Raw genomic sequence first — 26,684 nt, forward strand, 5'->3', positions numbered from 1 at the left:
TCAATACTTGTACAGATAAAATGGTATGCTTGAAAGAACCATAAACTGTAAAATACAATAAAAATGGGATTTTATTATTTATCATTGAATTTACTTTGATTCTATAACCTGGGAAAGTAATAATACATTAGAATTACTTTAATATCAACTATAAAGCTTCTAATAGATATTAACAGGAAAGAATATAAAAAGTAATGATAAACATGTCATTTTATTTCCCAATACTTCTAACACAAACCAACAACCTCTATAAACTTTGAAAAAATAACAAATTTGGGGATTTTATTTTCATACCAATTACAGACTTTGGTTAAGCCTAAAATCCAAAGTGACTCAGTACGTTTTTATCATCATACACCATTTTAAAATACAAACATTCAATTCTGAAAAATACTCTATTTTGTTTCAAAAAAGCTTCTTTCAGAGTTATTTATGCCTTTTCTTCAAAGTTTAAAGACTAGGGCCGAATAGAAAAAAATTAAATTATAAAAGACCATCTCCAATTAAAGCTATAAAAATTCAAACAAATGAACAACAAAAAATTTTCCAAAATATCACCATTGACTTTCAAAATGACTGCCAGTAATTTTATTTAGCAGCTGAAATCCCAAAGCTCAGAACTTCAAGTAAAAAAAAATAAATCTGTCAAATAGAACACGGTAGGTAGAAGAGACTTTTACAGTCATCTACTTTTATTTTAGCAATTAGTCAACAGCTATAAACCTAAATTGCCCAAATTCACACTGATGGTTAGCTAGAGAGGTAGAATTTGAACCCAAGCGACAATTAAGTACATTCCTTCAACATTCACTGAGAGCCCACTGTGAGCCTGTATTGGGTACTTTAAGAGGAAAAGGAAAGTTTGGTGCTCATTCTCCTTAACCATACCACATCTTCCTATTGTAATTTCTAAAGTGTCCAATGACAGAAATTTTCTATTAAAGGAGAAATAATGGACTCGGACTTTATAATCCAAAAGAGACCTGAGATATCCACCTAATTCAACTTTTCATTAATACTGTAATCCCTTTAATAGTACTCAAGAGTCATGCAACCTTGGTTTAACTAGTACCACAAATGGAACCTAATGAAGAAGCCCATTCCATGGGTGAACAAAACATTCCTTCCTGGATTCTCTTTCATACAAGGCAGCTCTTCAAGTATTTGACAGGGCTGGAAGAAGCACAAGCTGGAATCAAGATTGCCAGAAGAAATACCAATAACCTCAGATATGCAGATGACACCCCCCTTATGGCAGAAAGTGAAGAGGAACTCAAAAGCCTCTTGATGAAAGTGAAAGAGGAGAGTGAAAAAGCTCGCTCGAAGCTCAACATTCAGAAAATGAAGATCATGGCATCTGGTCCCATCACTTCATGGGAAATAGATGGGGAAACAGTGTCAGACTTTACTTTTTGGGGCTCTAAAATCACTGCAGATGGTGACTGCAGCCATGAAATTAAAAGACACTTACTCCTTGGAAGGAAAGTTATGACCAACCTAGATAGCATACTGAAAAGCAGAAACATTACTTTGCCAACAAAGGTCCGTCTAGTCAAGGCTATGGTTTTTCCAGTGGTCATGTATGGATGTGAGAGTTGGACTGTGAAGAAGGCTGAGAGCAGAAGAATTGATGCATTTGAACTGTGGTGTTGGAGAAGACTCTTGAGAGTCCCTTGGACTGCAAGGAGATCCAACCAGTCCATTCTGAAGATCAGCCCTGGGATTTCTTTGGAAGGAATGATGCTAAAGCTGAAACTCCAGTACTTTGGCCACTTCATGCGAAGAGTTAACTCATTGGAAAAGACTCTGATGCTGGGAGGGACTGGGGGCAGGAGGAGAAGGGGACGACAGAGGATGAGATGGCTGGATGGCATCACTGACTCGATGTACATGAGTCTGAGTGAACTCCAGGAGTTGGTGATGGACAGGGAGGCCTGGCGTGCTGCGATTCATGGGGTCGCAACGAGTCGGACACGACTGAGCAACTGAACTGAACTGAAGAGGGCTACGTATTAAGATTATGTTAAGGTTTTTAGCAGCACCATCACATGATTATTTCACATTCAGTTCAGTTCAGTTCAGTTGCTCAGTCATATCTGACTCTTTGGGACCCCATGAACCACAGCACACCAGGCTTCCCTGTCCATCACCAACTCCCGGAGTTTACCCAAACTCATGTCCATCGAGTTGGTGATGCCATCCAGCCATCTCATCCTCTGTCCCCTTCTCCTCCTGCCCCTAGTCCCTCCCAGCATGAGTCTTTTCCAACAAGTCAACTCTTTGCATGAGGTGGCCAAAGTCCTGGTCCCCTACTCCCACCTTAATTCTAAAATCTCATTAAATCAATTGCCATCAAGCCAAGTATCCCCCATCATACATTGTTCTTCCATACTGTTTGTATATTTAAGCCTAAAAGAAAAATTTTATAACTACTTTGATTTTATTTTGTTTTCAGCTCAGTGTTTGAGATGATCTTTTTTCCTGATTCTGTCATCCTTCTTGAACTGAAGACAGAGACAAACACAGAACCCTGTGGCTCGCCATTAGAATCTCCCTCAAGAACATTCCCAAGCCAATGACTGCTTTTGCTACTAACTCATTAGCTACAAATGCATTTAATTTTTATTTTAACCAGTTCACATTTCAGTATCTTATATAAAACTGAGTTATACTATGCACATTAGCACTTGATGTATCAGTGCTGCTAACCGTATCAAAAAAGAAACCAAGGTATTTAACATAATTTATTCTAATAAACTAGTGGTATTTTTTCTGATTGCTTTTTAATTCTTCACAAGAAAAATCTGCTCTACAATTTTGCTGACATTCAACAACAAAAGTTTAGAATTTCTCATATCTACTCCTTTTTACTTTTTGAAAATCACAACAAACTCTCTTTTTTTCTTTTGGTACCCGTTCTCTATGATTTCCTGGGCCTCCCTGGTGGCTCAGAATCTACCTGCAATGCAGGAGACACAGGTTCAATCCGTGGGTCAGAAGATCCCCTGGAAAAGGGAATGGCTAACCACTCCAATATTCTTGCCTAGAGAATTCAAATTTTACCTCTAAGTTCTTTCAGTACTCCGGGATTATTTTGCATAGGACTGTTTATTTCAACTCGCATAATGCACTCAAAGGTTCCCTCACTGTATTTTGAAAACAGAGTGTGCAAATATTACACTGTTAATCAAATAATCTGTATTAGAAGAGCATCATATTCTAGTTCTTCCATCTGACCATGAGGTTTATAATATAGATCTTCAATAGAAGAAACATTTTTGTTCCTCCCTGTACTGACACTAATCTCACACTGTGATTTCACTTTCAGGGTTATATATTTCTGTACAGCAATATATGCTATTACGTATAGTTAAAATTCTTCCCTTCAATAAAATACGCCTCAGTTACCACACTGAATTCCACACCACCTAGGCTTAAGTATGCCAAACAGCTTAAGTAATTTGTTTACCAACATATACTCTGTATGCTAATATACAACTCAAGGCCCCAAGTACTGCTTTTAACCAGATTTCTTATAATTTTCCCTTAAAAGTATTATACCACCTCTACTATATTTTTCTCTAGCCAAAACATTGTTTCTGCCATAGTATTTCATTTTATCTATGCTTTTCTCCCTATATCCTTCAAGTAAAGTAGCACTCAACCCACTGCTCTATCAACCTTTTAAGTATTTAAAACTTAAGACCACAGCTAACAGAAAAGTGGGCTGTCCTTATGAAACTGAAATTTCAAATCACATTAGGAAGTAAAGACAAATGATAATAGGCAGATTTCAAAAAGTATTAATATCTCATTGTAACTTCCAAAAGCAATCTGATAGAACCTCATTCTGAACACTTCATTCTATGTAAAAATTTTAAGCAACTTTTATTTGGGGTGTCAAATTATACTAAATATTTTTACTATCTCAAAAAAAAAATAATTCAAAACACAGTAGTTTCTCAAATACTAGATTTAGTCTATATGATAATCACTAAGGTACCAACTCTCAAAGATGTTTACCAAGATCACATAAGGCAATTATCACTGTATTCTAACATGTTCTAAAAGTTTCAGCTTCTCTTGACATAGCAATCCTGAAAATAATCAAGAAAAAAGAAAATATATAATATATGTTAAACCTTACCTTTCAGTATGAAAGGATATACAGTTGACCTCTGAACTGCATGGGTCAACTTATGTATGGATTTTTTCCCCCACTAAATACATACTACAATACTACACTGCGGACAGTTGAATCTGCAGGTGCAGAACTGCAGACAGGGCAGGCCAACTCGAATGTGTATGTGATTTTTGATGGCAGAAAGGGTCAGTACCTCAACTCCATGTACTTCCACAATCAACTGTATTCTCTAAAATGGACTCTCTAAAATTCTAGCGTAAACATCTTTTCATATAGTCTACAGCATATATAATAAGAACTGATGTTCAAAATGACTTCAGTATTCTAAGGTACTTAAATAACCAATATAAGCATACCTCCTTTCATTGTATCTCACTTTACTGTACATCACAGATCCTACAATTTTTACAAATTGAAGGTTTGTAGTAACACTGCCTCATGCAAGACTGTCAGCACCATCCTGCAACAGCATTACTTTAAAAAATTTTTTCTGATGTGGACATTTTTAAAGTCTTTATATCTTTACTGAATTTGTTACGATACTGCTCCTGCTTTATATTTTGGGTTTTTGGCCAGGAGGCATATGGGATCTCAGCTCCCCAACCAGGGATCAAATCCACAACCCCTCTATTAGAGGGTGAAGTCTTAACCACTGGACCACCAGGGAAGTCCCAGTTTTTAAATTAAGGTATGTACATTGCTTTTCTTAGACATAATGCTATTGCACACAAAGACTACAGTGTGGTACAAGCATAACTTTTATATGCACTAGGAAACCAAAAATTTGTGATTTGCTTTATAGCGTATTAGTTTTGTTGCAGTGGCCAGAAATTGAAACCACAGTATCTCTGAGGTGTATCTGTAATATACTTAGATGCAGTAATTCACATGTTTTGCAAGTACAGTTGGCCCTCAGTATCCCTCGGTTCCAACCATGCAGCATCAACCAGATATGAAGGGCCAACTCTATTACATCATTTCGGATAACTATAATTAATGTTACTTTATAAAAAGATTTTTAATACAAATATAAACAAAAAGAAAATTTTATTAACCTAATTTTTAGTAACAAAACTCAATTTGCAATTCAATTTCAGTTAGCCAAAGATTTACTACTTTAATAATTAGGAATAATACATTGTCTGTATTATCTTTGCTTCTATTACCACAAACATTTAAAAGTAAACTAAATGAATATCAATGAACAAATACTACTTACAAATTTTATGGTCTTTTTATCATTAAAACTTCACTCTAAAAACTAATTACAATATTAAGATATAAAGTATTAATACAGAAAATTAAAACCTGAACTTCCACCTATAAATAACTAGAGAATGGGATGACTAACCTACTCAATCTGAATGTTTTCTTTTTTTTAATGTGGAAAAAGAGCAATGAGAAATGACTAGAAAGTCACTTCTTCTAATAATAAATCTGATGGCTCCCCAAAATGGGAACACTCCTTAGAAAAGTAAAACATTTGTTATGAAGTTATATTTGATTGTAATCATGTTTTTCTTAATTTTTAAATAAAGATATATTTTCCCATTTGGGGCAAAGAATAAGAAATTGAAATTTCTTACATGTAAGACATTATCTCATAGGGTTCAGAAAATAAAACATGTACCTATTGCTGAAATAAATGTTTTCTGATATATAGCAGAAGTTCAGCTGGAACTGAGACAGCTAGAATTCATAAATTGAACTCATTTCTTTAAAAACAGCCTGTAGTTTTTATTATTTTCTATTTTCAGCTTTTTCAATAAATCTAAGTTATATTTTTATTATAATAAAAAATGATAGCATTTGAAATAAACAACTTGAGTTTTTATATGCATGCCCACTATCTACATGAAGTAAGCAATGCAGACTTTAATCATGTAAAACATAAGTGTACTAACAGAAATATAGATGTATCTGCATATGAAGTGCTAAAAGAATCACTGCTAGGAAGAAAAGTATTTCAAATTAATGTATAAGGACATTAAATATTCAGATGACTATAAAGAACAATATACGTAACAGTGCCTTACATTTTCTTCTCCCATTACTAATCAGTTTATTAAAATTTATCATATTTACAAGTCACTCACTTTTTCTCCAGTCATCTAAAAGAAGCTTTTAACAGAAAACTTAATGAGAATATTATAATCTAATTTCTAACACTCAAAAATCTTAGCTCAATTGATTTTAGTATCATTGATTTTAAAATCTAAGTATTTCACAGGTGTTTATTTTATACAACTGACCTACTACATTTAATAAATGTGTACTGTGCACTCCCTGATGCCTCATAAAACCCCCAGAACAACAGAAACTTGATACTTTATTTGATGTGAACCTTATAAACTGCCTGTCTAAAAGCTACAGATGCAGAAATTCTTCCTAAATTTCATATCAGTTTAGTTTTTGCCTCAAAAAGTAACACATGACTAAAATTCACACATCTATTCCACATATTATAGAACAAAAAATTTAGTATCTGTATTTTAACATTTAATATCTATATTTTAATAATTCTAAATAAATCTTTAAAAAGGTAAATATTAAAAAGGTATTTTAACATTTAATATCTATATTTTAATAATTCTAAATAAATCTTTAAAAAGGTAAATATTAAAGTTACTCTAGTTACTTTCTTCTTTGTGCTGTTCAGTATTTTCCAAATCTTCAATGAACATGCATTAACTTTTATATTGCTTTTTATAAAAAAAAAACAAAACTCTTCACAAACAGCATGAGTGGTTACACTTTGCAAATGAAAAGAAAAATGAGATGTGAGAATGAGAGGGATAATCCTCAATTCAGGTAACTTCATTCTGTTATTTTTCTAACATTACTACCAGGTCCCACTATTTCTGAAAGTCAAAGATAAAAAAGGCAGTACCAAAAATAGAGAAAAGAAGAATGTTGATTACCTCTCTAAGTTTACAGTAAACTTAGAAGAAAAGAAGGAGGAACCATAGGATACCCAGTAATAAGGATTTCTCCCTCCCTTCTATCTTCAGCTACAGCAATTCTCACTTCAGAAAACAGAAGAATTAAGTAATTTATTTCCTCCTATATTTTTTCTCAAGTTAACAGGCAACAAACAGGAGAATGAGGGCTGATCCTGATAGGGAGAAATAACTTTGGTGAGGCTATCTAAAAATACAATGCTACTTTAGATGTATGGCTTGCACATGTGCCTTAGCTGCCTTCAACAAAAACAAAGTAAAAAAGACATTAAGTAGCTAATGATATTAGCTCTGAGACCACCTACCTCTCCAGGGTGCAATCTATCCCAGTTTTCATTAATGTATGTCATAAGCTCAAGTTCAGAATCAAAGTATTTCTTCTTGTGAATAACACTTAGGTTGTAAAGGCATAGGTGTGCTATATCTACCCTGGAATCCAAAAATAATCAAATAATATGAAAATAATGTTTTGGTTATTATTTTTAAATCACACATTATTATTATAAAACCAGCTATTAAAAAAATCCAAAGTATTTAGATGAACAGATGGTTAATATCATGTCATATTCACAATAAATCATTACATATGAAAATAAATGAAAAACATTAATTTATCCTGAGTAATAACTAAAATTTAAGATATTCAATTTCTTAATGATGTTTAAAAGTAATTTATGATCTAAAATTTCATGTTTTCACTACTACATAAGCTATAAAATGGATCACACTTTAACAGATTTTATCTGATTCATTAATTAAATCCTATCTTTTCCTAAAATATGTAAAACATTTAACAAAAATATCTAAGTACTTACTATAAGCATTTTCAGTAAATCTCCAAAATTCATCATACTTCCCATGCCCAAGGATTACTTAACTGAAGCAGAAACTGGTATATTATAAGACCTTTCTCTCTTCTACTGTATTCTGAAGGCCCAAAAGAACTAGAAACATGAATAAGAATTTTGAAGATCTAAAAGATATTTCAAAGTTACTTTTTATGCCATTAGAAACTGAATGGCCTTATTATGTTAGCAATAAAACTAGATAACCTTTGGGAAAGAAAACATCAGGCTTGAGGATAAATAAAGGAAAAGAAATAAAACCAGGCATAAAGAACAAATTTTTCTTTAAGCTAAGTAAATGTATATAGGAAAGTTTCATCCTGTAGATTTAAAACACAATTCTTCTTTTGCTCCTTAATAGAAAGGTCCATACTTACCATTGTAATGGTAGACGTTTGAGGTATTCTGGTCCAGAACTGCAGACAGAGCAAATAAATGTATAAAACCTAAAGAAAAAGAAAGTTGTAACTGAGCAAGCAAGAGTACATACAAATTATTTACCAATTAAAATTAATATTCAGCAAGTACATATCCTACAATTGACATAAGGACTGATACACAAAGCAAAATATAATCTGAATCATGACACTGTAAAGAATTCCTTCTCTAGTAATGACAAGTAATGAAACAGTTTGTATATGGGGGGGGCAGGATCAGTTTTTTTAACCATTAGAGACCTTCAGAATTCACATACAGATTTATATAAGTATAGCTTACTAATGACTTGCTTGTACTGAGAATTGTGATGGCTGCTCTCATATGTTATAGTCACTGTTACTTTTACATGTCCAAAACAATCTGGTAAAATAAGCCCAGAAGACAAGCTGACTTTGCTAAGGTCAGAAAAACAATAAACTGCATAAACTAGGATTTAAACCTAGGGGTTTTGATATTACATTTAGTGCTCTATCTATAACTTTTCTTCCTAGAGCCCTATTTCACATTCTCTTAATCAAAAAGGACATTAGGTCAGCCTTCTGACATTCTTTAGATCTAAGATATAAACTGTGCATCAAGGTTCTGTGGCCTTTTCCAATTGCCTGTCATGAGACCTATTTGATCTTCTTTTAAAAAGGTATCAATGAGAATAATAGAGAGTATTGTGGGGCAATAGGTACCAATATAATCACTGGTCAAATACTTTAAAAGCTTTCTGTAATAATATCCAAAAGCACAAAAATTACATTTTTTAAAAATTACATATAATTTAAGTATATTAAACAATATTTTCCCTCTAAGCTGAACCTTTTCCGAATCAAACTTAAAAAAAAAAAAAAAAAACCTTTAGAAATGTGAAAAGGCAAACAGACACACAACTTCTAAAAGCTAAAAAAAAAAAAAAAACGATAAATGAGTCAGTAAAGCTCAAATGCCCTTCTCTCACCTGTCTCCAAATAGCATTGGCTTTTGAAGGCATTGCACACAAGCTTCATGAAACCACTGTTTACATTTGCAGCACTGTAGCATCTTTAAATACCAGCTATACAAAAAAATTTAAGATTAAAATTACTACCTTTCATGAGGTAAAGGTTAAAAAAAAACACAACAAAAGTGACGTGCAGAACATAGTTGTGATTATAGCATCATAGTTCTGATATTGTGTTAAATTTTTTCCTTCCCAAAAAGTTTATTAATATTGACTACATCATCCCTTCTCTTTTTATTCTTGAGAATTTATAAGCTCTTGAAAGCTATGTCTACTGTTTCTGGTTAACAAGAGTGTGTGTGTGCACACATGCATGCACACAACTAGTTACTCAGTAGTGTCTGAATCTTTGCAACCCCATGAACTGTAGCCTGCGAGGTTCCTCTGTCCATGGAAATTTTCCAGGCAAGAATACTGGAGTGGGTTACTATTTCCTACTCCAGGGGATCTTCCCAACCCCAGGATCAAACCCATGTCTCTGCGTCTCCTGCATTTGCAGGTGGATTCTTTGCCACTGGACCAGTTGGGAAACATGGGTCCTAAATTAGTAAAGGATCTTTGACAAGTCTGTGATTTTTTTTTTCACATCCACAGTCTCAGAGGTCACCAATATGTAGAGCTATTTTGTCCTATACACCAAATGACCATAGGCAACTTTATTCCTCACTGTGTTTCCATTATTCTTGTTCGTTATAACGCAAAGGAGTATAGCAATTTAATAAATTTGATTAACATAATTAACAAACCTAATCTAAGATTCCACCAGTATAAAGGCTCTGTGACAGATTTTGTCCTCTTTCAGATAGCTGAACATACTAAAACTGAATCTTCAGCTGAAGGTAAGTCTCTTTTTAGTTAGTACATGGTTTTAATATATAAATATCCTTATTTGCCACCAAATTAATACCTTTTCTTCAAATTCTTTTGCTCACTAAGTGAGCCCCACCATTAATCTTAAGCCATACACATGCAAAGGCAAGACAACTACTAGTAAGGCAAAAAACTAATGAATACTATTTTCCAGGTACTCTGTTAGGTGTTAAAGTGTTAGCAATATCAAACATAGTTCATGTAGTCAAGGGATTAAAGAACAATGAATAATCTGCTTCATAAAATAATGTCTACAAACTTCCCTGGTGGCTCAGAGGGTAAAGCGTCTGCCTGAAATGCGGGAGATCTGGGTTTTATCCCTGGGTTGGGAAGATCCCCTGGAGAAGGAAATGGCAACCCACTCAGGTACTCTTGCCTGGGGTCGCAAAGAGTCAGACATGACTGAGCGGCTTCACTTTCACTTTCAAAACACTAGGTATAAATGATTAAAGGAAAAAGATCCATCTCTTTTCACTGTATCTCTTTTATAAATGATTTAAAGAAACCAGACATAATTTTTTCAAATCTGCAAAAGACCAAAAACTGAAAAATATTATAAAAATGTTAAACCACAAATAAAAATTCCATAAGATCAGAGACAAGGTAGAATGAAGAAATAAAAATAATTCATATGTTCACTTATTCATGTTTTCAGCACTGAACAACTTATATGTCCCTGCATCCTCTAGAGAGCACCTCTGTCGTAAGAAACGTGGAGTCCAATAAGATTTAAAAAACCAATAATTTTAATTTAAATAGAGTTAAATGTAAAGTTATTCATTAACATTTTTTACATGTAGCACAAATACATGATACACAATTTGGTTTAATATCAGTTTATATGAAAAAAAGAACTATAAGTTTTAGCCAACCACCAACAAACCCAGAATGAGCCAAAAGAATATGATGGGACATATTCAACCAAAGAGAGGTAACACAATCTTTCCTTGCAATAACAGAAGCATAATACCTAGAACTTTTAACAGCCTCATTATATTGTCAGACTATTCCTGGAAACACTGCATTTTGAAATCATGACACCGTATTTCAAGAGTAAACTTTCAAAAACCAAAGAGCAACAAAAACGGAGTTCATAAAGAATGTTTGATGTGAATGGAGATTTTAGCCTAGATGAGAGAACACTTGGTATGTCACTGAGAGAGTGGGAAATATGATTATTGGACTTCACTATTTTAAGAGCTACCTCTACAAAAAATAAGATGCATGGGTTTAGTTTCAAAGAGCAGAACTAGAACTAGTGATCAGAAATTAAAGGTAAATTTCTAAACATTCTTAGAACTGTTTGCTGGCTCGCTTATTCAGCAAACATTTAATGGTATATAAATAAAACTATGGCCTCTAATCCTCCCCAATATTCTTTACTGATACTTTCATGCATTTACAATTCACTATCACTCCAATACCATAATCAGTAACAAAAATAAAGTAGACAATATAAGCAATTAAAAATTAAGGGCATTAAATAACTGTATTTACTTACTCTCCAGGGCCTCCACAATAGCAGTAACATTGCTGGACATTGGTTTTATGACCTGCATCCCATTCAAGGTCTGCCACACTATAGGGTAACGTCTGCTTCATGACTTGCAATGCTTTGGCATTTGGTCCTTTCTTAAGCGCACCACCCCTCTATATTAGAGGGAAAAAGTTATTTAAAAGAGTGAAGGATAAAATTTTAAATATAATTCTCTAATTTTAAAATGCTTCTGAAACTTCCAAAGAAATTTTCATTCTCAATTTCTTACCATATCACAAACTGTTTGACCAATAATAATCTTTATTTTATTGTCTTTTCTTTCAAATTACTGCCCCAATTCCAAGACCACTATCAGAATAAAGTGCAAGAATAGTTGCAAGTCACTTAAGCATCATTAGTCAAACAATAAGCAGTACCTCTTTCTACCCAGCACTGACTGCTCATTTCATTCAGATAAACTTTCAACGTACACAATCATTACGTTGATAGCGCCTTACAAATTTCCATTTAGGGCATTAGCCCGAAACACTTAAAAGATACCTTTGTTGTTGTTGCAAAAACACACTGTCGACAGAGCCATTTTTCATCTGAATCAATCACACTGGAATCAATATGAGGTGTGTGACACAATTGATGATATCCTTAATATCAAAAAAAGCATAAAGCAAATTCTATTTTATTAATAAATACTGCAACACAATTTAAAGAAGGCATTTTAGTATTCTCTTTCCTACATTAATATATTTATAACTGATGACTAAACTTATGGTAAGAGCTTCAAATTACCAATGTAAAGAATTTTTAATCATTAATCATCAACAGGGGCATTAAGTATATAACAAACGTTTCCACAAGATTAAAACAAATCAATGCTTACCTTGGCCACACTTATCACATATAACCATTTCATTGGGAGCTTCTGAATACTCTTCTTGACATATTGTACAGACCATTTCCCCACTTCCAGTGGCTCCTGAAATATTTAAAATATACATAAAGAATTGTTCCATACAACAAAACTACTTTTTTGACTCAGAGAGCAGCCCATGCTGGCAACATCTGTTTCCTAGATCATAATGGCATTTTCTCAAGGCAAAGTACTACACACAAACACTCTCTCTGATCCCTACCTCTGTTCTCACCTTTAACTGAAGACACCTTACTGTCTGCCTTCACAATTTAATCTGCCTTTTGGCAAAGGGCATAATTTAAAATGCTCTCAGGCAGGATCCCTTACCATTCACTTCCAGTGTTTCCACCATCCTGGGAGGCGGGAAAAGCCAATGTTTTTGAACACTAGAACAACTCTCCAGAACACACACCTACCCATGTACATGTACTCACTCACCCTACACTGCCTAACATCATGAGACTAAAGAAAAGGGGCAAGGAAGATCCATCAATGACTCGTTACTCTCAAGTTCCAGAAAATTTATTTTTATTCACTAATTTACAAAAAGGAAAGGCTGAACACTAATTATCAGATCTCCAGCTTCTGAAATATGGAAACATGGTGTCAGTGTACCCTAAACAATACCACACTGCAACAAAAATGAGAGGTTCCACCATTAATTTTTAACCTGAATAAGTTATTTCTTCCTTAAACATTTATATTCTGAAAACAATTTTATTCCACAAAATTTAGAATTTCATCACTTTTAACACAATAATAATCTCAATTTAAATATACATAAAATACTAATACACATATACTTTATTCACATACAAGCAATAATAAAAATGTATAATTTTGCGCTATGAGCCAGCACTGTGTTAGGCTCTTGACAATATTATCTTAATTCTACAATTTATTAGATAAATATCCTATTTATAGAGAAGAACTAAGACTCAGAAAGATAAAGGAACTATAGTTCAAGGACCCTTAATCAAGTATCAAGGGTAGAATTTAAACCCAGATACACCATACTTTCTCCACTGTGAGCTGTTTCTTTTCATTAATACTATATATAATGTTTTTTCCATCAAAAGAATTTTTCACACTGTAGGTTTCAAAGAGTGTAACTTTTTTGTTTTAATTCGGCTGCGGGATCTTGGTTGTGGGGTCTAGTGGATCGAACCCAGGATCCTTGCATTGCAAGCATGGACTTTTAACCATTGGACCACCAGGGAAGTCTCTCGAAAGTGTAATAGTTGTATGCTATTCTTTCCAGTAGAAATAACCAAATTTACTTTTTTATGACTATTCTTAGATATGCAGGTTACCAAATTTTTTGCTTGTTTTTTCCATTTTTCCATTTTTGTTTTGGCTCTTGTCCTCTCTCCTCTCCTCTCAGGCTCTGTTCACATAGCTGGATGTGGCTTCCCACAGTTTCTCAGTTTATAGCTCCAGTCAGGAGAGCAATCAGACTGCACCTAGAACCTCTCAGTCCAAATCTGCAACTTCCTGGAAAGGGAGCAATAGGCCCAGATTGCAATAGGTGCCTGATTTCTCATTATAAACATGTAGACTGGTGTGGGGGAAGGCAGTTCCTCAGAAAAGAGGGTGCTGATCCAAAAGACGTACGTGTTTACCTCAAGAAAACAATCTTGAGGAAGCAGAGAATTGCCTTTAGTTGTGATATCCAGTATGTCTGTTTTACCATCAAGTTTACAAAAACTTTCTGTGTAGCTTATTAGCCTTCTTAGTCTCCCTTACTCTAAGCCCAAATGACTATAAAGCCATTTCATCTTAGATGTGCCCAATTTTTTGTTGTTGTTAAAGCTACAGGAAACATTTTTCATCTGGATTTTTTACTTCTGAATTATTTCTTTTGAGTAAACTGCTACAAATGAATCTATTGTATAGATGAAAGCATGGAAAACATTTTTATGCATTTAATGCATTTTTATGCATTTATTGCAAATATCCAAAAGAGAAATGCAATATTGCTACCAGCAGTGTACAATTCACAGAAACCATAACAAATAGTTATTAAGATCAAAATCCTTTAAAAATTATTTAATGGTTTTAACATGGTATCTGTTGCAATGCATAATTCTTTGATTACTAATATGACCATACATTGCTTTTATTTATGTAAACTTTCTAAAAGAATCTTATTAGATGAGTGAAACTACTATAATTTATTAAGTCATTTTGATATATAACTACTATATCCAGGATTCTTACAGGAAGAAAACTATTAAAGCTACACTCCACACTGACATCTGCCATAATGCAATTTCCAGGTTCACTTACTCATTCTATAGCAATTCCAAGTTATATGTGTGCAACTTTCTAGGTGTTATAAAGAATTAAATGGCCCAAGAGCTATCTAAGAATAGTAAAAGGAGCCAACAAGGAAAAAACAATCACAGGCCACTGAACTGACATACTGAGTATGCCACATGTAGAACACAACCCCCTCACTTCCACAACAGCTTTCTACCTCTATGTACAGCTGGTTTTCTTCTTCCTTTATGGAAGGAAGGATGAGAGAGAAGGAAGAAAGAGAAAGACCTTTATATTTAACTCACAGGAACCTCAAAAAGGTGGAAAAGTTGAAAGGGACACATACTAATAGAAGGGGAACAGAATCAGTATTACATGTTTCAGTTCCACCAGAAGGATCCATATTTACAAACTAAGAAAAGGGGGATAATTCTGTATGCAGGCTAATAAGAGGTATTCAGTATCACTACTATCAGAGACGTTCTGTGCTCCTCCTATTCCTTTTCTCACTGACTCCTCAAGTTGAGATTCAAAACATCATTTAGTCCTTTAAATTGATCAGTCCTAAAAACTGGAAAAAAATTTCTCTAGAAAAACATTTTACTAAAGTTAACAGCTATTAAACTCTCCATCTAATTCCTAAGTACCATGTATAAAAATGGCAACTAGAACATTCCAATTCCATTACCAAAACTTTTTATTCTTTAAAAAAAATTAAGAGTGAAATCAAGAATATGAACACAGCAGTAACCTACCATAAAGTCGCACCTCAGATTCAAATTAAAAACCCAGTTGATAAATACTTGAAAGAATTTGTCTCCTTTCTACATAAGGAGATATAAAAATATCTTAAGTGCAGACCCATTAACAAATTACAAGGATACCAAAACTGGGGCTTTAGTTTGCAAAGTACTTGCACTTTTAATATTCATAATTTTTCATAAATATAGCACTTTCATGAAACAGATACCTGGGAAAATGCCTTTATTGAACAGATTTAAAGGGCATACAACAATTATAGTTTGCAATAAAAAGCATTACAAGAAACATACTTATAACCAAACCAAAGCATACCTGTATTCATTTCTACTTGTATCCAAATATAACCTAGTTTTGTTATCTAAATATAAAAACTCATAGCTAAGCAGTTATTTTAAACTATTCTTAAGGATGAGTATTTCTAGTATTCTAAGCTATTTAATATATCCTAATCCCCCAAAACATCTGGCAAATAGTATGCTCTCAATAAATATTACCTCTCTATATAACTTCTTTCTAATACAGACAAGTAACAGTTAAGGTGAAGCCCAAAGTATTACTCATATTAATGGCTAAAATTTTTCGTCAAAGTTCTTAGAAGGGCCCTACCAGCAATTTATACATGTGCATCTGTCCTCTAATCTACTCTTATCAACAGAGCAATTCTTGATCTTATCATCTATAACACAGATAACTCCTTGAAGACTGAATACCGCCCTGATTTTTTTTTTAAGTTATCCTATTACACTGTACTAAAGAGACTAACACTAGAAAATGACAAGCTGAAGAAAATAAAATTTTAGTGTAAATCATGTCCAGGGGAAATAGTAGCACCTGCCTGTTTGAATGTCCTTCCAGAGAACCCAGGATTTAGAACTGTCTTCAAATATGATGAAGCAGCTCTGTTTCAATATGTTTATCTGGAAAAGAGGAAAACTTACAGTGATTTCTTTTAAAATCAAAAACAATCTTAAATTTAAATCCAAGATTATTAAAAGTTTACTGTAAAAACAGCAAAAGATGTATAAAGTAACTTGCCTTTTTGATAGTTCCAAGATAAAACAAGCCATCTGACCATCTAGCTAGGACATCCTGACCCTCTTCAAATTTACATGCTGGCTTTTTGACTTTATGTCCATCCTGTAAAGACAGCTTGGTCAAGGATGTTGGGGTCTTTTGGTTTCGACGTAAAGGAGACCGCTTGTGGACCAGTGAATTACCTGCCCCTGTAGAGTCTCTGTTTAGGAAATAAATAATCACATATAAGACTGATTTACATAAAGCTTATATTTTATACCAATCATGTATTTATCAAAATGTTTTATCCATTAAAAACCTTATAATTAGGGAAAATACTAACAAGTATCTCAAATCATAAAAACTCTCCAGAAACAAAGAAGCTTAAAACAAAATTATAGCAGTTGTCAATATTCATTCAGTGTCAACCCAAGGGAGGCCAGGATTCAGCAACCACTCCAAGGTAACACATTCAGGAAAGCTATAATCAAAATGACAGCTATAAGCTGAAGTGGGTAGGCCATGGTTATAAACAAAGGATGCCTTGAATCTCATATTTAGGTTTTTTTAAGTACGTATGTATTTATTTATTTGGCTGTGCCAGGTCTTAGTTGCAGCACACAGGATCTGGGATCTGTAGTTGCAGAATGCAAACTCCTAGTTGAGGCATGTGGAATTTAGCTCCTTGAACAGGAAGGGAACCCAGTTCCCTGTATTGGGAGTGCAGAGTCTTAGCCACTGGACCACCAGGGAAGTCCCTCATCTCTCTTTAGATAAAATAAAAGAAGTTGCATGACATAATTTCATAAGCACTTGATAAAAGAATAAGAATGATTATGTCCACTACTACATATACGATAAACAACAAGGACCTACTATGTAGCACAGGGAATGATATTTAATATCTTGAAAGAACCAATAATGGGCAAGAATTTTAAAAAGAATACATATATAGGGATTGCCCTGGCTGTCCAGGGGTTAAGACTCAGCGCTCCCAATTTAAGATGCACAGGTTTGATCCCTAGTCAGGGAACTAAGATCCCACATGCCGCCCAGCCAAAAGAAAGAAAGAAAAAAAAAAAAAAAGAATACATATATACACACATATCATATATATAACACATATATATGTATAACTGACGGAGAAGGCAATGGCAACCCACTCCAGTACTCTTGCCTGGGAAATCCCATGGACGGAGGAGCCTGGCAGGCTACAGTCCATGGGGTCGCCAAGAGTCGGACACAACTAAGCGACTTCACTTTCACTTTTCACCTTCATGCACTGGAGAAGGAAGTAGCAACCTACTCCACTATTCTTGCCTGGAGAATCCCAGGGACAGAGAAGCCTGGTGGGTTGCCATCTATGGTGCTGCACAGAGTCGGACATGGCTGATGCAACTTAGTAGCAGCAGCATGTATAACTGAATCACTTTGCTGTACACCTGAAACACTGTAAATCAACTATACTTCAACTGAAAAAAAGATTATGCCGCATGTAGTTAAAATACACTAACCAGTGATTCTGGGTAGTTGGGTATATTTAACTCATTGGAAGGGTAGTCATGACCTCCCTCCGGGGTATCACTACTGAATGAAGCCTTGTTCACTGATGGGAATGCATCACAGTCCCTCAAGTATACTGACTTCTAGAAGTTTAAAAAAATACTGAGAGCCACCAATTTTTACAAAATCATATTCAACTGAGAAGCCAATTGTAAGATCACTTACATTTTTTAAGCATAAGACCCCAAAATTATATACTCCAAAATTACATTGTGACATATATCAATTACTGCATAAACAGCACAGCACACCACCATCAGCCTTCATAAAGATAACCAAGCAATATTTGTTTGGTCTCATCCTCCCAATTTAGACTTTTAACTAATTAAATGTACAATAATATGTAAAACTAGGTAGGTGATCATTCTAAAACAGTATAAAAGTTAGGTAAAAATGAAGTAAGTAGGGAAGAAAAAAAAGTTTCCAATTGGGAATACCTATTTTCAATACCTAAGGATACACAAATTCTGGGAAATTCTGCCACAAACCACAACATGAATAAACCCTGAAAACATTACAATGAAGTAAAATCAGACAGACAAAAAAGACAAATAATGTATAATTACACTCACATGAGGTAATTAGAGGAGTCAAACTGATAGAAACAGAGACTAGAATGGTTAAGTTCCAGGGGTGTGGAGGAGGGAGGTGTGAGAAGTTAGTATTTGTATACCAGTGGCTGATTCATGTTGATGTATGATGGAAACCAACACAATATTGTAAAACAATTATCCTCCAATAAAAATTTTAAAAACTAAGTAAAGGGCACAGAGTTTCAAAGATACACTACATTCTAAATATATCCAAAGGAATAGTGACTGATATTCCACATTTGCTAAAAAAACATTAATCTATATAACCAAGAAGCTAAACAAACTCCAAGCAGTATAAATTCAAAGAGATCTACATCTAGACAAAACACAGTAAAAATGTTGAAACCCAAAGAAAATCCTGAAAGCAGGAAGAAAAATAATTCTTCACATACAAAGAAACCCCAGTAAAGCCAACTTCTCTTCAGAAACAATGACGGCCAGAAGGCAGTGAAATAGCATATTCAAAGAACTGAAAGGGAGGGAAAAAACTGTCAATCAAGAATTTTATATACAGCAAAACTGTGCTTTCATAAATGAAGGTGAAAAAGATACTTCTAGATAAACAAAAACTAAGACAATTTGTTGCTAGCAGAGTTACAAGTAATAAAAAAAGTTCATAAGTAAACCAAGGTAGAAATTCAAACATGCACATATGTGTACACACACACACACACAATAAAAAACAAAGAACACTAAGAAAGGTAATTAAGTAATCATAAAAGGGAGTATAAATGCCTATTTATTCTAAAGCAAACATATGGAACAATATGTACATAATTGTATTGTTAGAGCTATGACATACAAGAATGTAATATATTTGGCAATAACTGCACAAAAGGTGGTGGGAACAAAACTGTATTTAAGTAATGATACCATACAGTAGCTCCAATCCAAAAGGACAAAGCAAGAAAATAAAAAATGGTAAGTAAATATAAATGAAAAGAATGTCAAGAAAGTATCTACCATATAACCAAGCAAGTCACTGTTTTAAGTAAAAACTGATGTTTCATGTAAAAGCTACTAGTTCAACCAGCAATTCAAACAATGGCATAAATATCTTACATGGATTTCCTATTCTGTCATAATATTAAAAACCTAAACTCAAGATTAAGATTAAATGAAAATGATGTTTCATCAAGAATGTTCCCTGGTAGTACAGTGGTTAAAATCGGCCCACCAAAGCAGGGGACAGAGGTTCGATCCCTGGTCCAGGAAGACTCCACGTGCCTTGGGGCAACTAATCCCATTTGCCACAACTACTGAACCCATTAAGCCCTAGAGTACATGCTTAACAAGAGAAGCCACCACAATGAGAAGCTTGTACATGACAACCATAGTAGCCTCCACTCACAGCAACTAGAGAAAGCCCACACAGCCACGAAGACCTAGCACACCCAAAAATAAGTAAAAATTAAAAAAAAAAAATGTTCTTAAGTGCAATAGGGTTTTCTGTGCATGTGTCGTGTTTTTGTTTAACTGTAAGTGCTCAAAAATAATACTAGCATACACTGGTGCCTTGTTTCATGCTAAGGCATACACTAGCCTGACCAAATACTAGTTTCACACAATCATACAAACGTCAATACAGTGGGAAAAGCAAGTAACATATTAGTATTATCACGAAAACAGTTAAGACTTTGCAGACCATCTGAAAAGACCCATGGATCACATTTTAAGAGTCATGCTCTAAAAATATATATCACCATATACTGTTGCCAGGTCAGCATAAGCTGAAGAAAAAGCTCTTCAATACTATAATTAGATGATTTACAAGACTTAAAAACCTGACAACATGAGTGATAGAAGTAAAAATGGAAAATGAGTCACTATAACAAATTTTATCAGCAGGAAAGCTCCATGTCAGGCTGAGCATTTTCTCTCTCCAGACAGTGAAACAAAATCTTCAAATCACAGTATGAAAATGACTCTATTAGCAAGCAACTTTCTAGAAAGCTATAAATTCAATGGTCACAGAGAGACTTTGCTTCCCTTAAAGAAACTAAAGCCTGATCAACATAATTAATTATGTGTGAGAAATAACCTCATCAGAATGCCAGGGTGACTACAAGGACCTAGAATCTTCCAATTCTAGAGTGGAATATGTACAAAATCGCAACTGCAAACATTCCCAGATAGTTTCATATGCTCTGCCCCTGCTTCAACAAATTCTCTCCCTTTTTAACCTTTGATGGCAAGGTCTGTCCCCATCTTACTCTCCACTATATTACTCCTACTACACAATAAGCCCTTAGATCATAAGTAATAAACCATTAAATTTTTTTTCCCACTCCTAGTGTTTCCACCTTGATTCTACTAATATTTCTAGCACATCGTATATTAACAATCCTTAATCCAGTAACAGTTGCCCTTGATTCCTTATGCCTCACTTCCACTATAACCTTTTTCCCTTCCATTCACAGCCAACTCCTGGGGAAAAGTGACTTGAGTGACTACTGTGTGCTCAACCATACATCAACCTGCACATTTATTCACAGATCACTTTTTAAGCCCATATCATGAGCCATTTACTGTGCCAGGGGAAGAGTGATAATACTCAGAACAATATTATGGAGACGTTTTTACAGATAATGATTTTACAGATCCCTTTTTCACTATGAAAAATCTATAACTCGAAGAAGACAGATTAAATAACTTGACCAAAGTTACAGAATTATAGACCAGAGTCAGCATTCAATCAATCTTTCTACTGGCACTTTCCCAGTAGCATTCAACTACTCTTAATAACTTGTAAGGATAGTGGTGGGAAAACAGAAAAACTAAAATTCCCTTGATTCCTTCCTTCCCCTCCCACCACTTTCTCTTATTTCTTTCCTCCCATTCACAGCCAAACTTTTGGGAGAAAGTTATACACATTTAACTGCCTCTGCTCTTACAGTCGTCTCCCCATTTAGTCTGAAATTAACTGCAACACACACCACCACTCTCCCACCCAAACATTCTACCAAAACCAGGGAATGTGTGTTACTCTTCTGACAGCTGTAGCCTCACTGCTCTATTATCGAGTATGGTACATAAAGCTCAGGAAGGTTATATGGACTTTATAAAGTTCAAATTCAATTCTTAAAAAAGCTATATAAAGTAACTTTTTTTTTCTAAAAATATATCTATGCCAAAATAATCTCAGTTTTGCTCTAAGAATAAGAATAGACTCTAATTTACCTTCTAAGGAAAATGCACACCAATATTTTATCAATACAAACACACAGAACATAAATCATGTATTATCTGAAACTACTTTAATAAAGATATTTTGTAAAAGTATTATCCTACCTTAAAATTCTTGTTCCCAAAGAACTTTTAGAGAAAATAAAGTAAGAAAGGGTAAATGACCCATAACACTGAACACAACTCAAACCTAACTAGGATAAACAATGTACATCTTCCCTTTTCCCCTATTACTGTCACTGATTACTTCCCTCCTGTCCAGAATGTATCCATTATTAGAAGTTAAACATTTTTCTAATTTTAGAATGTATTACTTCCTTTCTGATTACAAAGGTAAACACAGAGCTGGTTAAGTAAATAATATAAAAATACACACTCAAAAATAAAATTCCCTTCACTGATCACCTGAAACTATTGCAACACTGTTAACTGGCTATACCCCAATACAAAATGCTTTTTGTATTAAAAAATAAATATAAAATCAAAAAAATAAAAATAAAAACTTCCCATCCTACTTCCTCCCACAAAAGAAAACTATTCATCTCATTTTTCTTATGTATATAATCTACATGTAAATATAATTTACATACATATGATAACAAAAATTAGAATATTGCATACACTGCCCTATAATTTTTCTCACATAACACTGTATCTTAAGTGAATGTAATGTCCAACTGTATAAATATAAAAGCATGTAAGATAATCTTTCCAACAGCTGCTAAGCTCCTTTCCAACTACCACACAACTGAGGAACATTTAGGATTTTCCAATGTTTTGTATTACTATTACAGGCAATAATACAAAGTTCATCCCTTTATACTTTAATTTTAAAGCATTCCAAATACTATATAGCATAAATTCAAAAAGAACTGCTGTATCAAAAATATGCATTTTCCCCCTTTTATTGTAGAACATTATAAATACATGCAAAAAGAAGAGATTAAGAAGTGGCAAGAATACACAGAAGAACTATACAAAAAAGTCTCAACGACCCAGATAACCATGACGGTGTGATCACTCACATACAACCAGACATCCTGAAGTGTGAAGTCAAATGGGCCTTAGGAAGCATCACTAGAACAAAGCTAGAGGAGGTGATAAAATTTCAGCTGAGCTATTTAAAATCCTAAAGACAATGCTGTTAAAGCATTGTACTCACTATGTCAGCAAATGTGGAAAATCGCAGTGGCCACAGGGCTGGAGAAGGTCAGTTTTCATTCCAATCCCAAAAAAGGGCAATGCCAAAGAGTTTTCAAACTACTATACAATTGTGCTCATATCACATTCTAGAAAGTTAATACTTGAAAATCCTTCAAGATAGGCTTCAGCAGTATGTGAAACTGAGAACTTCCAGATGTAAAAGCTGTGTTTCAAAGCTGCAGAGGAGCCAGAGATCAAATTGCCAACATCCGCTGGATCATGAAAAAGCAAGGGAGTTCCAGAAAAACATCTACTTCTGTTCCATTGACTATGCTAAAGCCTTTGTGTGGATCATAACTGTAGAAAATTCTTAAGAGACAGGAGTATCAGACCACTTTACCTGTCTCCTGAGAAACCTGTATACAAGTCAAGAGGCAACAGTTAAGAAATGGACATGGGGCAACAGGAACATATATATCAATAATTAGTTTAAATGTAAATGGATAAAATGCTCCAACCAAAAGACACAGACGGGCTGAATGGATACAAAAACCCACTTCAGACCTAAAGACACATATAGACTGAAAGTGAGAGGATGGAAAAACATATTCCATGCAAATGAGAAGCAAAAGAAAGCTGGAGTAGCAATCCTCATATCAGCCAAAATAGACCTTAAAATAAAGAATATTACAAGAGATAAGAAAGGACACTACATAATGATCAAAGGATCAATCCAAGAGGAAGACAGAACAATTGTAAATATCTATGCACCCAACATAGGAGCACCTCAATACATAAAACAAACACTAACACACATAAAAGGAGAAACTGACAGTAATACAATAATAGTAGGAGACTTTAACACCCCATTCACACCAATGGACAGATCATCAAAACAGAAAATTAGTAAGGAAACACAAGTCTTAAATGATACATTAGATGACATGGATCTCATTATCTTTAGGACATTCCATCCAAATGCAGAAGAATACACCTTCTTCTCAAGTGCACATGGAACATTCTCTAGGATACACTACATCTTGGGTCACAACTCAAACCTCAGTAAATTTAAGAAAACTGAAATCGCATGAAGCGTCTTCTCTGACCACAAAGGTATGAGACTATATATCAATTACAAGAAGAAAACTAAGAAACACAAACTCATGGAGATTAAACAACATGTTTCTAAATAACCAACAGATTACTGAAGAAATAAAAAAATTTCTAGAAACAAATGACAATGAAAACAGGACAACTCAAAACCTATGGGATGCAGCAAAAGCAGTCCTAAGAGGGAAGTTTATACCAATTCAATTCTACCTCAAGAAACAAGAAAAACATTGAATAGACAATCGAATAACTTTACACCTAAAACTGGGAAAAGAAGAAGAACAACAACAACAAAAACACTAAACCAAAATTAACAGAAGGAAAGAATCATAAAGATCCAAGCAGAAATAAATGAAAAAGAAATGAAAGAAACACTAGTAAAGATTAATAAAACTAAAAACTGGTACTTTGAAAAGATAAACAAAATTGACAAACCCTTAGCAAGACTCATCTAGAAAAAAAAAAAGAGAAGAATCAAATCAACAAAACTAGAAATGAAAAAGGAGAGGTTACAACAGACAATGCAGAAATACAAAGGATTATAAGAGACTATTATGAACAACTATATGGCAATAAAATGGATAACCTGGAAGAAATGGACAGATTCTTAGAAAAGTTCAATCTTCCAAGACTGAACCAGGAAGAAACAGAAATTATGAACAACCCAATTACAAGCACTGATATTGAAGCTGTGATCAAAAATCTCCCCAAAAACAAAAGCCCAGGACCAGATGGCTTCACAGGAGAATTCTATCAAACATTTAGAAAAGAGCTAATGCCTATCCTTCTAAAACTCTTTCAAAATACTGCAGAGGAAGAACACTTTAGAACTCATTCTACAAGGCCACCATCACCCTGATACCAAAACCAGACCAAGACAACGCAAAAAAAGAAAACTACAGGCCAATATCACTGATGAACATAGATGCAAAAATCCTCAACAAAATTTTAGCAAACAGAATTCAGCAACACATCAGAAAGCTCATACACCATGACTGTTGGGTTTATTGCAGGAATGCAAGGATTCTTCAATATATACAAATCAATCAATGTGATATACCATATTAACAAACTGAAAGATAAAAATTATATGATCATCTCAACAGATGCAGAAAAAGCCTTTGACAAAACCCAGCACCCATTTACGATTAAAACTCTTCAAAAAAATGGGCAGAGAAGTAACCAACCTCAACATAGTAAAGGCCATATATGATGAGCCTACAGCAAACATTATTCTCAGTGATGAAAAACTGAAAGCATTCCCCCTAAGATCAGGAACAACACTTTCACCAGTATTATTCAACATAGTTCTGGAAAGTCCTAGCTACAGCAATCAGAGAAGAAAAAGAAATAAAAGGAATCCAGATCAGAAAAGAAGAAGTAAAGCTCTCACTGTTTGCAGATGACATGATACTGTACATAGAAAACCCTAAACATTGTATCAGAAAATTACTAGGGCTAATCAGTGAATTTAGCAAAGTAGCCGGATACAAAATCAATACACAGAAATCATTTGCATTTCTATATACTACCAATGAAAAATCAGAAGAAGAAATTAAGGAATCAATCCCATTCACCATTGCAACAGAAAGAATAAAATATCTAGGAATAAACTTACCTAAGGAGACAAAAGAACTATACATAGAAAATTATAAGACTGATGAAAGAAATCAAAGAATGACATAAACAGATGGACAGATATTCCATGTTCCTGGGTAGGAAGAATCGGTATTATGAAAATGACTATACTACCAAATGCAATCTACAGATTCAATGTGATCCCTATCAAATTACCAATGGCATTTTTCACAGAACTAGAACAATGAAATTTCACAATTCATATGGAAACACAAAAGACCCCGAATAGCCAAAGCAGTCTTGAGAAAGAAGAATGGAACTGGAGGAATCAAGCTTCCTGACTTCAGGTTATACTACAAAGCTACAGTCATCAAGACAATATGGTACTGGCACAAAAACAGAAATAGAGACCAACGAAACAAGATAGAAAGCCCAGAAATAAACCCATACACCCACAGGTACCTTATTTTTGATGAAGGAGGTAAGAATATACAATGGGGCAAAGACAGCCTCTCAAAGAATGGTGCTGGGTAAACTGGACAGCTACATGTAAAAGAATGAAATTAGAACACTTCTTAACACTATACACAAAGATAAACTCAAAATGGATTAAAGACCTACTAGGTAAGACCAGAAACTATTAAACTCTTAGAGGAAAACATAAGCAGAACACTGGGTGACATAAATCAAAGCAAGATCTCTATGACCTACATCCTATAGTAACAGAAATAAAAACAAAAGTAAACAAGTGGGACCTGATTAAACTTAAAAAGCTTTTGCATAGCAAAGAAAACTATAAGCAAGCTGAAAAGACAACCTT

At 34.1% G+C, this 26,684-nt stretch overlaps 2 protein-coding genes across 4 annotated transcripts in view; one reads left to right on the top strand and one right to left on the bottom strand.

Annotated features, from left to right (window-relative positions):
- TMED5 (transmembrane p24 trafficking protein 5) overlaps positions 1-2,746 on the top strand; it is a 52,485-nt gene extending 49,739 nt beyond the window's left edge. Inside the window, exon 5 of the mRNA XM_055585121.1 lies at positions 2,456-2,746. Coding sequence (XP_055441096.1) covers positions 2,456-2,467 — 12 coding nt within the window. The 3' untranslated portion in view covers positions 2,468-2,746. The remainder of the gene's footprint in view (positions 1-2,455) is intronic.
- MTF2 (metal response element binding transcription factor 2) overlaps positions 1-26,684 on the bottom strand; it is a 73,953-nt gene that overhangs the window by 10,308 nt on the left and 36,961 nt on the right. Inside the window, exons 2-10 of one of the 3 annotated variants that reach the window (XM_055585119.1) lie at positions 16,895-16,911; positions 16,713-16,814; positions 16,509-16,594; positions 12,621-12,716; positions 12,284-12,384; positions 11,747-11,895; positions 9,334-9,429; positions 8,327-8,395; positions 7,410-7,533 (exon numbers count right to left, since the gene is read on the bottom strand). In XM_055585119.1, the coding sequence (XP_055441094.1) occupies positions 7,410-7,533; positions 8,327-8,395; positions 9,334-9,429; positions 11,747-11,895; positions 12,284-12,384; positions 12,621-12,696 (615 nt within the window). In that variant the 5' untranslated portion in view covers positions 12,697-12,716; positions 16,509-16,594; positions 16,713-16,814; positions 16,895-16,911. Of the gene's footprint in view, positions 1-7,409; positions 7,534-8,326; positions 8,396-9,333; positions 9,430-11,746; positions 11,896-12,283; positions 12,385-12,620; positions 12,717-16,508; positions 16,595-16,712; positions 16,912-26,684 lie in introns of all 3 variants that reach the window. The other 2 variants (XM_055585118.1, XM_055585117.1) reach the window with 2 other exon arrangements.

Source organism: Bubalus kerabau, chromosome 6 (assembly GCF_029407905.1).
Source record: "Bubalus kerabau isolate K-KA32 ecotype Philippines breed swamp buffalo chromosome 6, PCC_UOA_SB_1v2, whole genome shotgun sequence".
In the NCBI taxonomy this organism is placed as follows: domain Eukaryota; kingdom Metazoa; phylum Chordata; class Mammalia; order Artiodactyla; family Bovidae; genus Bubalus; species Bubalus kerabau.